General features: G+C 37.9%; 1 protein-coding gene across 1 annotated transcript in view; it reads right to left on the bottom strand.

Moving 5' to 3' along the window:
- SPTLC2 (serine palmitoyltransferase long chain base subunit 2) overlaps nt 1-14,512 on the bottom strand; it is a 98,764-nt gene that overhangs the window by 5,562 nt on the left and 78,690 nt on the right. The window contains exons 10-11 of the mRNA XM_070415906.1: nt 5,133-5,268; nt 2,734-2,863 (exon numbers count right to left, since the gene is read on the bottom strand). Coding sequence (XP_070272007.1) covers nt 2,734-2,863; nt 5,133-5,268 — 266 coding nt within the window. The remainder of the gene's footprint in view (nt 1-2,733; nt 2,864-5,132; nt 5,269-14,512) is intronic.

Raw genomic sequence — 14,512 nt, 5'->3', positions numbered from 1 at the left:
CTTTGAGAAGAGGCTTAATTGAAAGCTCCATATGGAAACAATTTAAGGTTGAATTTTAGCTGTGAGAACCCATTAGCCATTTATGCTCCTGACCTCTGATATAGAATTTGTTAATTTAAAACAACACATGACTTACTAAGATCACAGAGTAAAGGACATTTATGAACTCAAACTTCAGAAGAACTTAATATTTCGTCATCAATTTAAAAAAGAAAATGAATAGAGATAGGAATAAACCCACAGTAGCCCAAAGGGATCTAGATAACAAAATTTCTTCTGATCCCAAACCAAATATTTCATATGAGTAAGTTTTATTTACATAAAAGGTAAAATTGTAACTAGAAACTGCCGGCTATTATGTGGGGTTACCTGGTTAGATTAGAAATTAGGAACCATTACAAGGACCACCATTTGTTAACAAAGAGTCTACACCAGACCTCTGGATCACAGGGTAAGATGGGTTGTTAGTTAAAAAAGTGTTAATTATAGGGTTGAGTGTGGTCCTTTAATAAGAGTATTTTAGAACAGCGGGGCTCCTGAACCAATAACACTGCCCTTCTTATTTTTAAAAATAACACTTTAATGAGATACAATTCACATGCCACAAATTCACCTTTTCAAAGTGTACAAGTCAATGCTTTTAATACATTCAGAGTTGTACAACTTTCATCACTAATTATAAAGCATATCACCTCAAAAAAGAAACCTCATACTCCTATCAATCAATCCTCATTCCTCCCTTACCACTAGACCTGATAACTACCAATAGATTTGCTTTTCTTTCTTAGTTTTAAAGAGTAATTTAAAAAAATCCTCAATATGTTTATTGATTTTAGAGAGAGGAAAGGGAGAGAGAGACAGAAAGAGAGAGAGAAACACTGTTTGGTTGCCTCCCATACATATCCTGATCAGGAACTGAACCTGCAACCTAGGTATGTACCCTGACCAGGAATTGAATCTGCAACTTTTTTTTGGGGGGGGGGGGGGGCGGGGTGTGGGGGTGTGTGTACGGGATGACGCTCAAAACTGAGTCACCTAGCCAGGAGCACCAATCTATTTTCTGACCCTACGAATTTTTAAAAAATATATTTTTTTATTGATTTCAGAGAGGAAGGAAGAGATAGAAACATTAATGATGAGAGAGAATCATGGATTGACTGCCTCCTGCACGCCCCCCACCAGGGATCGAGCCCACAACCCGGGCATGTGCCCCTGACTGGAATCGAACCTGGGACCCTTCAGTCTGCAGGCCGACGCTCTATCCCCTGAGCCAAACCAGCTAGGGCTGACCCTAGGAATTTGCCTTTACAGGATGTTTTGTGTAAATGTGGTCTCTTGTGTCTGGCTTCTTTCACTTAACATAATGCTTTCTAAGATCACCCATGCTGTGGGGGTCCGACTTTATCATTTTGCATGTGGTTATCCAATTGCCTGGCACCATCTGTTGAAGAGACTAGTCTTTCCCCATTGACTAGCTTTGGTTCCCTTGTTGAACATTAATTAGCCAGATGCTTGGGTTTATTCCTCTCAGTGCTATTCCATTGGTCTATAAGTACATCTATATGCTAGAATCCCTTTGTTTTGAATTACTATAGCTTTGTAGTAAGTTTTGAAATCAGGAAGTTTGAGTCCTCCAACTTCAATTTTCTTTTTTAATACTATTTTGGCTATCTGGGGACCCTATAGTTCCATATGAATTTGAGGCTCTGCTTTAAACTTTCTGCAAAAAAAGCCATTGGGATTTTGATAGGGATTGCACAATTGATTTATGGATCTTGCTATACTGCCTACCATCTTAACAATATTAAATCTTCCAATCCACAAACTCAGGATGTCTTTCCATTTACTTAAATCTTCTTTCAGCAATGCTATCATAAATGTGCCTGGTACTATGTTAGGTCTTGGGATAGAGAATGGGCAAAATAGACTTAGCTCCTATCCTCAAGATTTATCTAATGGAGAGTATTTCCATAAACAATGAAAGGTGTGAATAATTCCCTAAGGAGAAATCTTTTCTTTTTAAAATATATTTCTTTATTGATTTCAAAGAGGAAGGGAGAAGGAGAGAGAGATAAAAGCATCAATGATGAGAGAGAATCATTGACCGGCTGCCTCTTGCACACCCCCTACTGGGAATTGAGCCCGCAACCCGGGCATGTGCCCTTTGCCGGAATCGAACCTGGGGCCCTTCAGTCCGCAGGCTGATGCTCTAGCCACTGAGCCAAACTGGCTAGGGCGCTAAGGAGAAATATTAAGATTCCAAGGAAACATCAAGCAAGAGGGTTTGGGAATAGCCTTGAGCCAGTTTCCTTTAAGTGGAGATATGAAGAATGAGTAGGAATTAGCAGGGAAAAGATAAGAGAAGGCTCAAGAAAGAAAATCCTAGACAAAAAAACCAAACAAGATCATTTAGAGTAGAAACATAGAGTAGAAAGAGAACTGTATAGTTAGTTGTAGAGGCCATAAAGAGGGAGGGCGTGGAACAAGATGAAGCCAAAAAATTCCCCAAAGTCCCCATGATCACACAGGGTCTGGTGGGTGATGCTAATGGTTTTTCTTTGTTCTTTTTTGGTAAACAGCAATGTTTTAAGTAGCACTGTATATTCCCTCCTCTATTTTACTGGTAAATATCTTAGGTGTTCAAAGAACGTCACGATCAACAAATAATTTCATCTGATAATCAGGCCCTCTTAGTATAAGATATTTTATACCAAGGTTAAAGTGTCTACTTACAGTATCAAGAATTTCTTTGGTATGAGCTGCTGACAGGCAAAACCTGGCTCTGGACTCAATAATTGGGGTGGCAGGAAATCCCACCACAACTACTCCGATGTTCCGCTTCAGCATCTCCCGTCCAAAGGCGCTGCGAAGGGAAAGCAAGGAAAAGAAACCAGGGAGAGTCATAAAGCATACAGTACAGAGGTCCTGCAGAGCTGAATGAGCTAAACTCCTGAGTGAGAGGCGCTGGAGACTTCTATGAGGAATTTCCTCTTCAAGTTAACACGGACAGTTCACAAAGACTTTTTTTACTCAGTCCAAAAGTGGTTGTCTCCCAAATGGTTTTCTTCACAAAGGTGAAGAAGACAGTTGGCAGAGACCAACTTTTAATAGGGCTTGCCTAAAGTAATTTGCAATTTTGGCCTTAAAGTGTCCCAGACATGTAACAGTGGTTCAGAGGCTTCAAAATGAACTAGCGTTTAAAACCTGGCTCTTGAAATGTTAGGCTTGGCAGTTTAGAAGACTCTTAAGATTATAAGGAGGCAGAGGATCTGTTGTACCATGGACTTCTGCTGGTAAAATGGCCTGGTAGCACTAACCCCCCAACACCAGGCATTTCTTTGACTGAGGTGGGCATCAATCTGCCTCTGGAATTCAGGGTTTCCTTTGGTGTTTGTGAGGCCAGCACATCCCCAGGCTCCAGCTGTGTGAGTACCCAGCTCTCATTAACCCCCAACCCCAAGGCAACCTGGTGGCATGTGACTTTGCTCCACTTCTGTATCTTGTCTAAATAACATAATTCTAACTCTCATGTAAATTGTTATATTTACTAAATTATGTTCTTTGTCTTTTCCTCTTTTTGACTTACCAATCCTTTTTGTATTTTCCCCTTAGTTGTTTAAAGTGTTTTTTTGAAAATAATAAGAATCCCACACATTTTAGTTACATTAGCAACTAATTACATTAGCACCAGCCAGTCCCCACTCCCTCTAGTACCAGTACAGTCTTCGATGTACTTCCTTTGTGGCAGCAAGGGCCTGAGTGCCTGCATCTTCAGCTCATGTTCCCAAACTGTCTAGTGATTTATTCCAATTCTGCTGCACTCTCTCCAAGTCTTAATTATGATGTACACAGTCAGCTTCACTAGGGCAAAATAGACACAGTCCTCTCTAAAGAAAGGGTTCTAGATTCAGTCAGTCCTCCAGACTGAATAACTCTTCCAGTTTATTCATGATAATTCTATTTCAAGAATGAGGAATATTCTACACCTCTGCCTGGCTCACTTCCACCGTTGCTTCTGAAGGCCGTAAGGCCAACTGCCCATATGACTTCCTGTTGAAAACTGAACTCTTTTTGCCTCAGTGAGCACCCCTGCCCAATTTCCCCCTCATTATTATCGTAGGAATCACCATGTTTCTAGGTTCCCTGATTGAATTTTCCCTCCTATTCATTTTAATAAACATTACTGAGTGGCCTCTGAATGCCAGGGCCTGTGGTGGGTAACTGGGGATTCAAAGATGAATCAAATATTTGCTCCTTTAATGACTTCAATTAAACCTTATCCAATTTTATATCTAAGAACCAGTCAAAACTCACAAATCTGAATTATTTTCCATCTCTGGAACAATTTTGCATGTTATTATTTTGCAAATAATTGTATTGGTTCATTTCATATTTGCTTTACAAATGTCTTCTGGTTTTGTTATACACTGGAAGCCATTCTAGGACAAGGCTTCCTATTATACACACCCTGCACAAGCCAAAGAAGCTGGTGCAATCTGCACTTTTGATAATTATGCAAGCACATGCTCTGACTGCATGGCTCACCACTCGCCCTCATGGGCACTGCACTTCAGCTCCACTCACCTCCTTGCTATTCTTCTCTTGGCTAAGCATGTTCCTGCCTTATGGCCTTTGCACAAAAGCTTCTTTCTCCAGGTGGCTAACTCTCTCTGTCCTTTAAGCTCAGGTGTCATGTTCCCTTCCCACTGAGGCTCACCCTGACCACCCTATTTAATGCTGTAAAACTGCCTGCCACAGGGCATGCTCAATGCCCCATATCTGCTCTGTATTTCCCATAGCTCTAAACACCCTCTCACATGTGTCATAATTTACTTATCTATTATGTTTGTCTGTCGCCCCACTAGAACGTAAGCTCCACGGGAGAGGGATTTTTACTTTTGTGTATTGTTTGCTGATGTATCTCAATCCCCCAGAAGAGTGCATTAAACTCAAATGTATGTTTAATGAAAGACTAACAAGTTAACATATTTTACAAGTTGGAATCCACTAATCAATGGCATATCTAGTGAATACATGTTAACACGAAGAGACCAAAATACCTAATTCTGAGTCTCATATCACGGAAACCTTAAGCCTAGAGAGACCAGTTTGTATTGTGCAATAAAACGTACCCGATTTTGGCTGGCATGTAGAGCATCAAAGGCACCACTGGAGAATCTTCATTTCCATAGATGATGAAGCCCATCTCTTTCAGACGTCTCCTGAAATACCTAGTATTTTCAGCTAACTGCTGTACACACTCTTTGCCTGGAAAATCATGGGAAAACAAATAAAATAATATTAAAAAGAGAGCAATCGCTTCTATCTCCATTCTGTCAATCAGTCCTATGATTTATTTCTTCCTTTCCAACATAAAATATTTTTGCACAGCAAACTGTATGAAATATAAATATATCTTGCTTTGTATTCTGTCAGACTAGGTGTTGACAACAGATTTTATAGTAATGCACAAAATAAGTTTAACAGCTAATATTTCCATTGCACATTAGCGTCCTCAAACATTGTCATCTCATTTAACACCCTATCCTTTTGCAGTAGGTAGGATATTTATTTTCATCTTCATTTTATAGATCAGGAGACTCTCACCAAGGCAGTGATTGGCTGGTAAGTCACATCGTAGTAAGTGGCACAGCTGAGACTAGAATCTAGGTCTCTCAACTTTAATATTCATTCCACCTAACGGTGCTGTGAATAATTTTACATATAAGACCAGAGATAAAGCCATGTAGAGACACAAATTTTCCTCTTAAGAGTCTGATTTTATGTTACCATTTCCCTAAAACTCCTACCAGACAGCAACAGCATATCCATAATAATATAAAATCATATTTTTTTATTGCTTAAAGTATTACAAAGGGTATTACATATGTGTCCTTTTAAAATCATATTTTTAATCCCACTTTGTCCACCTTCCCTATAACACCAATGGATTGAAACATACATTTCTCTAACTGCTAAGTGACTAAACGTTTGGCCTGTTTTTGACATTATGGTAGGTCAATCTATGAATAGATGTCCCAACAACTGTTCTGTAATAGAGAGCAAGCCATGAATTCAAACGATGATCTTAATTACGAATATGCCCAAGTAAAGAAAAGGTTTGCAGAGGGGGTTGGGGGAGGTCGGAGAGGGTGAAGGAGGATAAATGGTGATGCTTTAAGGAGACTTGACTTGGAGTGGTGAACACACAATACAAACACAGAGGATGTATTATAGACTTGTACACCTGAAACCTATATAATTTTATTAACCAACTAGAGGCCTGATGCACGAAAATTCGTGCAAGAGTAGGCCTTCCTTCCCCCGGCTGCCGGCACAGGCTTCCCTCTGGCACCTGGGACCCAGGCTTTCCTTTGGCCCCGGCTTTGTCCAGAAGGACATTCGGAATGACGCCCAGAAGGACTTCTGGTCTAATTAGCATATTACCCTTTTATTATTATAGATGTCATCCCAATAAATCCAATAAGAAAAAAAAGGTTTGCAGTCATTTTCTCACATATATTAGAAAGCCAGAAAATTAATATTAAAAAACAAACATCATACTGTTCAAAAGATAAATCAATCAACCAGAAATACAAATGGTTAATATATTTCCTTAGAATTAGAATACTACTATATCCATCATTGATGGGAAGCTACTTTAGATATGTTTGCTACAAATAACCCCAAATTGCCCTAGCCAGTTTGGCTCAGGTGGATAGAGTGTCAGCCTATGGACCAAAGGGTCCTGGGGTTCGATTCCAGCCAAGGGCATGTACCTTGGTTGCAGGCTTCTCCCTGGCCCAGGCCCTGGTCGGGGCTCATGCAGGAGGCAACCAATTGATGTGTCTCTCTCATATCGATGTTCCTCTCTGTCTTTCCCTCTCTCTCTCCTATCTACTCTTCCTAAAAATCAGTGGAAAAATATCCTTGGGTGAGGATTAACAAATAACCCGAATTTAATACTCTCTATGTAAATAATTTCAAGTTGACCAAAAAATAACACTCAAACATAGATTAGCTTAGTATGAACTCTAATGAACATCACTAAAATTATGACATAACTCTTACAAATAATAAAGCAGACATTAAAGTGTGTTATATTTAAGTATGTTAAGGAATGATGAGCCATGTGCTCTAGATATAGCAATATATGCTCACTCTTACTCAAAAGAAGAGAATTCCACTCTGGCCATGATAGCATAACAGTGACTAGATTATCTTCCTGCTATAAACAACAGAAAACTGGATGAAGTATATAAAACAATGGTTTCCAGGTACTGGGCCACAGGCAGTGCAGGACTGAGAAGGTTAACAGGAGGTGAGCCTTTGGATTGTCCCTGTGCTACTAGAATAGGTCCTAATCTGCTGCATAGGGTGGGGAACCTAGTCTTGTCACTTGAGGACACCAGACATGGGAGTTGGAGAGGCTAAGGAGGCTAGAATTTATTGGGCAGTGTATAGGAGAGGATGAGGGGATCTATGGAAGGGCTCTTTGAGCCTCTGGCAGAGTGCTGATCTGCATAAGTATGAGAAGAAACCATCAGGTGCCGGGGAAGGATACACCAGAATGCAGCCAACTGAGTTGGCAATAGTTTTTATTTTCACCCACCCACATGAAAAGACCTCAGAAGGGTATCACACTAGTAATGGAGTTAAATTAGCCTGAGAATAAAAAGTTGTGCTTGACCCACTCTAACAAACCTTAAAAGCGAGTCTCAAAAGGATCCAATTGATTTCAAGAACAAAGTCCAAAATTATCAAAAGGAATGCAACACCTAATAATGGAAATATATCTGACATATAATAAAAACAATCCACGCATTCATAGAAATAGGAAAATATGACCCACTACTAGGAGAAAATTCGATCAACAGAAATAACAGAGTAATGCTATTAAAAATATGCTCCTAGCCTGGCCAGTGTGGCTCATTGGTTGAGCGTCCACTCATGAACCAGGAAGTCCTGAGTTCGATTCCTAGTCAGGGCACATGCCTGGGTTGCGGGTTCAATCCCCAGTAGGGGGTGTGAAGGAGGCAGCTGATCAATGATTCTCTTTCATCAATGATGTTTCCATTCCTCTCTCCCCTCTCCCTTCCTCTCTCTGAAATAAAAATACATTTTAAAAAATGCTTCTACATTCAGAAAGGTAGAGGAAAGATGACAAGAAGATAAAGAAAACATAAAAAGAAACAATTGCTACAACAATGCTGATGACTCTCATAAGCATTATGTTAAATAAGCCAGGCACAAGACTATATACACTGTGTGAATTCATTTATAGAAAAATTTAAAGAGACAATTATAGTGACAGGAAACAGATCTGTGGTTGCCAAGGAATGGAGGAAGGATTGGCAGCAAAGGGGTATGAGGAAACTTTTGGGGTGACAAAAATACTCTCTACCTTCATTGTAGTATGATTACATGACTATACATCTGTCAAAACTCATGGAATTACACACTTAAAATTGGTGAATTTCATTGTATGTAAATGATATCTCGTTAAAGATGGTTTCTAAAAACTTGAGTGAATATTTGCATAATAGTGTACATTAATTTTTCTCATGCTCACTTTATCATTTTGCAACTTGCTGTTTTCCTATCATGCACCAAAAGCCTTTTATTTAAAAATCCCAATAAATATATTCCAAGAATATCAAGAAAAATAATCAATAAAGAAATATTAAGAGATTTAGACCTTAACTTTTCCACTAATTGCTATATAATTTTAAATGTGTTTTTTTTTTAAATGAAAGAAATGGAAATCTCACTCTCACCATTCATCATCTGTTCCCTGACAATAAGAGTTCCAAAAGAAAATACATCTAAATTAACACATGCATATACAACCCAAAGATACTGGGAATAGGCATTTAAAATCCCCAACTTATATATCCTTAATATTGCTGAATAGTACTCCTTTGTAAAGGTATACCAGAATTTATTTATCCTTCTTATGTTAATAAATATCAGACTTGAGATTATCAACCTACATTCTGGCAGCTATAAATTCAGATGAAAAACAATTCTCTACTTGTAAGAACACTAATTCAAAAAGATGTATGTTCCCCATGTTCACTGCAGCATTATTTACAATAGCCAAGATACAGAAACAACCTAAGTGTCCATCAATGAATGAGTGAATAAAGGAGATATGATATGTGACACACACACACACACACACACACACACACACGGTCTCAGTCATAAAAAAGATGAAAAATTACCATTTGTGACAACATGGATGGATCTTGAGGATATTATACTAAGTGAAATAAATCAGATGGAAAAGAACAAAACCTGTATGATTTCATTCATATGGAATATAAAACAAAAAAGTAACAAATTAATAAACATAACAAAACAAAAACAAACCCATAGATATAGACAACAGAAAGGTGGTAATCAGAGGGAAAGGAAAGTGGGAAGATGAAATGGGTAAAGAGGTCAAATATACGGTAATGGAGAGACACTAGACTTTTGTGGTGAGCAGGAAATAGAGTATACAGAAACAAATTATAATGTTGCATACCTGAAATTTGCTATTTAAGCAATGTTACCTTAATAAAAAATTTAATTTTAGAATGTTTAGCTTTGTTAAAAAATATATAACTCTTAAGAGGTCTTTATCCTTGCCTAAGAGCATAGATGGTTACATAAGAAATCAGCATTCTTCTCTACTTTTCAAACATAAATCTTTACTTTTAAGTGCAATAAAAAGCATAAGAGCAATTTGGAGAAAACCTCTACTAATTTCTCGTGAACTTTACAACTGAACCTCACTCTGTGGCGGTCCTTTTAGACTGCATCAATATGGTTTGTTAGAATGAAACCATTTTTAGAACATCTTTTATAAAAATCCACAGCTTGGCATGAAAGAGGAAAGTAAGTGTGTGTAATTCATTTCTCAGAGAACACAGCATATATCTTTAATAAACTTTATGCTCAGGAAGGAAGTAATGAATTTGAAATTATCAATAGGTTGTGATGGAATTATTAGATTCAATTCCTTTAAGGAAACAGAAAGCCCTTTTAGGACAGAGATGGAAGAAGCATCACAATTATCTACCTATTAAAAAAAAAAATACATTTTATTGATTTTTTACAGAGAGGAAGGGAGAGGAATAGAGAGTTAGAAACATCGATGAGAGAGAAACATCGATCAGCTGCCTCTTGCACACCTCCTACTGGGAAGGTGCCTGCAACCAAGGTACATGCCCTTGACCGGAATTGAACCCAGGACCCCTCAGTCCACAGGCTGACGCTCTATCCACCGAGCCAAACTAGTTAGGGCACAATTATCTACCTATTAATAAACATGACATAGTGATAACTTTAAATCACTTTTACAAAACAGAATTAGATTTAGAGAACTACATTTATTATTCACAGCCAAATAGATTGTAAAGTTGTACCACTTGTATATTCAGCCCTTTTCAAAAGGAATATTTTAATCAAGTCTTAATCAAGAATTCTCAGCCATGTAATCTTAAGGTCTGAAAGAACTACTGTATTATTACTTATTTTGTCTTAAGGCAAAGATATGGAATTAGTGCTATTTACATAGAATTTATGTTTCAAAGAATACAGCATGTACTCACCTGCTTAAATAGTAGTATACTTTTCAATTTAGCTGATGAACTTTTATATAACATGACATAATCAATAAAATGTGTTTGAGTCTGAAACTTCAAAAATAACATTTATGGTGTTAACTGAACTCTTTCAAAATAAAGGACAGAAATATAAATGATGTTCAGCCAGAGTTGCTCTCCTAACTCACATTATATTCCATTACACAGCTCCTAATCTTCTTAGATTTCCTGGATATGCTGATATAATCTGCCTTCCTGGGAAAAATAAAATAAAATTACTGCTACTCTTCAGGCTTATACTTTCCAGTTAATTATCATGGGCTGGAAAAATCTGTAATCAAAGCACTTCTTTTCCCCTCCTCCCTTTCTTCTTAAAGGTCACAACCTTAAAGCAAATAAAGGTTCTCTCAATTTAGGGTCCCCCAAATAAAACAGATAGCCCCCAAAATGGTTTCAGTTAGTTTTCAGCATTAATACAAGTTAAGGCACTTGAGGTGGGATAAAATATGGAAAAATTCTACCCATCGCCATGTTCTAATTTATACTATCAAAAACATTACATTGTGGATAGTTCTTATCTCCTTAATTTAATATTTTATGTCTAATAAAGTATTAACTATCAATCATTTACTTTAACCAACTGTCCAAGGTCTTGTTTTGCTTGGAAAGTTACTTTTTCTAATATATATTACTTTGGTTGAATTATATTGCAGAGTAAAAAGGAACATGTTTTACTCCTGTGGTTTTTCCCTTCAAAAGCATTTTTTAAAAAAACAGCCCTGGCCAGGTAGCTCAGTTGGTTACAGCATTGTCCCAATATACCAAGGTTTCAGGTTTGATCTCTGGTTAGGGCACATACAAGAATCAACTAATGAATGCATAAATAAGTGAGAAAAGTGTATTTTGCTTCAATTACTATATCTCTAAATATTACCAGGTCAACTACTAACCCACCTTACCTCCTGATAAGAAAGATACACTGAGACTAACCGGTGTTGCCCAGTGATTAAGCATCAACCCATGAATGAAGAGGTCACCAGTTTGATTCTTTGTCAGGGCACATGCCTAGGTTGCGGGCTCAATCCCTAGTAGGGCATTCAGGAGACAGCCAATCAATGATGTTTCTCTCTCATCAATGTTTTATCTCTCTATCCCTCTCCTTTCCTCTCTCTCTCAAAAAAAATCAATTTAAAAAATAGCATTAAAAAAGAAAGATATACTGAGGCCCTAGATGGGTAGCTCAGTTGGTTAGAGTGTCATCTCGATACATCAAGTTTGAGGGCTTGATCCCTGGTCAAGGCACATACAGAAATCAAACAATGGATGCACAAATAGGTGGAACAACCAATGTCTCTCTCTCTCTCTCAAATCAATCAATTAAATTTTTTTTAAAAAAAGAAAGATATACTAAACCTGAACATATGCCTACTCTATGACCCAACAATTCCATTTCTAGGTGTATATACCCAAAAGAATTGTATACCAAAAAAACAGGTAATACAGGTACAAGAATGTCACTCTTTTTAAATTTTAAATATATTTTATTGATTTTTCACAGAGAGGAAGGGAGAGGGATAGAGAGTTAGAAACATCAATGAGAGAGACACATTGATCAGCTGTTGCCTGCACACCCTCTACTGGGGATGAGCCCACAACTGGAATCGAACCTGGGACCCTTCAGTCCGCAGGCCGACGCTCTATCCACTGAGCCAAACTGGTCAGGGCAAGAATGTCACTCTTGATAACAGCCAAAATCAATACACAACCCAAATGCCCATCAGCACAATAGATAAACTGTAAGATAGTCAAGCAATAGAATACTAGGTAGCAATAAATACATTATTCCAACTAAACATATGGGTGAATCTCAAAGACATACTGATTAATACAATATGCCAGGTTCAAAAGACGGATTATATATAAAGATTGTATGTAAGCCCGGCAGGCATGGGTCAGTAGTTAATTATCAACCTATGAACCAGGAGGTTACAGTTCGATTCCCAGTTGGGGCACATGCCTGGGTTGCCGGCTCGATCTCCCGTGTGGGGAGTGCAGGAGGTAGCCAATCAACGATTCTCTCTCATCATTGATGTTTCTATCTCTCTCTCCCTCTCCCTTCCTCTCTGAAATCAATAAAAAATATATTTAAAAAAAAAGATTGTATGTAAGATTCCATTTATATGAATTTCAAGAATGGGCAAAACTAATATACAGAGTGAAAATACTGGTTTATCTTTGGCAAAGAGGAATGAACTAGAAGAAGCACAAGACAGTCTTCTGGGATACTAGAAATACTCTATTCCGTGATCAGATGGTGGTTAGATGGGTGTGTTTTTATTCATTGAATCAAATGCATAAGATTTGTGCACTTCACTGTATGAATGTAAACACTTCAATAAAAATAAAAATTTAAATACTTGGAAAATCAACTCCAGTTAAAAATCTTTAATGAGCCCTAGCTGCTTTGGCTCAGTGGATAGAGTGTCAGCCTGTGGACTGAAGGGTCCCAGGTTCGATTCTGGTCAAGGGCACATGCCCGGATTGCAGGCTCGGTCCCCAGTGGGGGGCATGCAGGAAGCAGCCAATCAATGATTTTCTCTCATCATTGATGTTTCTGTCTCTCTCTCTCTCTCTCTGAAATCAATAAAAATATATTTAAAAAAACTAGAATGAGGTTAAACTTCTGATATCTCAATTCATAATCTTAAATATATCCTACTATAATTTAATAATCACCCTTTTACTATACAAACAAAAAAACCAAGCCCAAAACAGAACCATATAGATTTTACAGTGGTAGGCTCAGGCATTCTCTTAGCCTTTGTTGTTTAAGTTGAATTAGAAAAAAAAAAAAATCAAAATTTTTTATGTTGGGTGTTCCAGGAATTAAGACAGGGTAAGTGTTATGAAAACAGCACTTCAGAGTTAAAGGCAGGAAACAAAAGGATAAAGGGCCTGGGCCTTACTCTTTCCTCCCTTCCCTTTTAAAATAATCATATCAATAAATGCACAAATCTGACAATGTTGGCCATTTATTTTCTATCTCTGCATCTACTTTCATTCCAATAGTCACCTTTTCCCCTATATCGGCGGTTCTCAACCTGTGGGTTGCGACCCCTTTGGGAGTCGAACGACCCTTTCACAGGGGTTGCCTAAGACCATCGGAAAGCACATATATAATTACATATTGTTTTTGTGATTAATCACTATGCTTTAATTATGTTCAATTTGCAACAATGAAATTGTTGGTCACAACATGAGGAACTGTATTAAAGGATCGCGGCATTAGGAAGGTTGAGAACCACTGCCCTAGATGTTTTAGTACTAGGTGTTTCTTGTACATATTCTGCTAAGAGGGTGGGAGAGGTTGATGGAAGCCTGGCACAGTATTGGCAGCTAATTGTGTTCAGGCTGCCTCCTGGAAGACTGCCTTTTAGTAGCACTATAGGACATTATAACTGAAACTTTTAGGATGCAATGGAGTATAGAAATATTCAGCAAAGAAAGAGTTTAGTAAATGACATCACTGTAGTACTGAAGCATGGACCAACATGTCATGCTCACTGAAAATGTCAATTTGGAATTTAAAAAGCTTGAAACATCTCTGGGTGAGCAAAATATCAACGTATAACAAAAATTCTCCTGAAACTGTAGGGGGAAAAAAAAGTGTTTCCTACGAAGACTGGAAACTGAAATTCTGAGGTCAAATATGAAAATATTGGCAATAAGTAATAATTGTCTTAGGACTCACACTTTTGCTGAATTAGAACAAAGGAATGGGTTTGTGTGGAAAGTAGAGGGCTTGAGTTCCATTTTAAAAGAGGCGAAACTGAGCAGAATGAATGTACACAAAGAGTTTAAGGAAGGCTGGACTGTACTAGGGCTGAAGATGTTCTTAAACTAAACAGACCTTATGT

The sequence above is a fragment of the Myotis yumanensis genome, unplaced genomic scaffold, assembly GCF_028538775.1.
Source record: "Myotis yumanensis isolate MYYU_CA2020_CCGP unplaced genomic scaffold, mMyoYum1.0.hap1 SCAF_1, whole genome shotgun sequence".
NCBI lineage: Eukaryota > Metazoa > Chordata > Mammalia > Chiroptera > Vespertilionidae > Myotis > Myotis yumanensis.
This window is presented reverse-complemented; position numbering and strand designations above follow the sequence as displayed.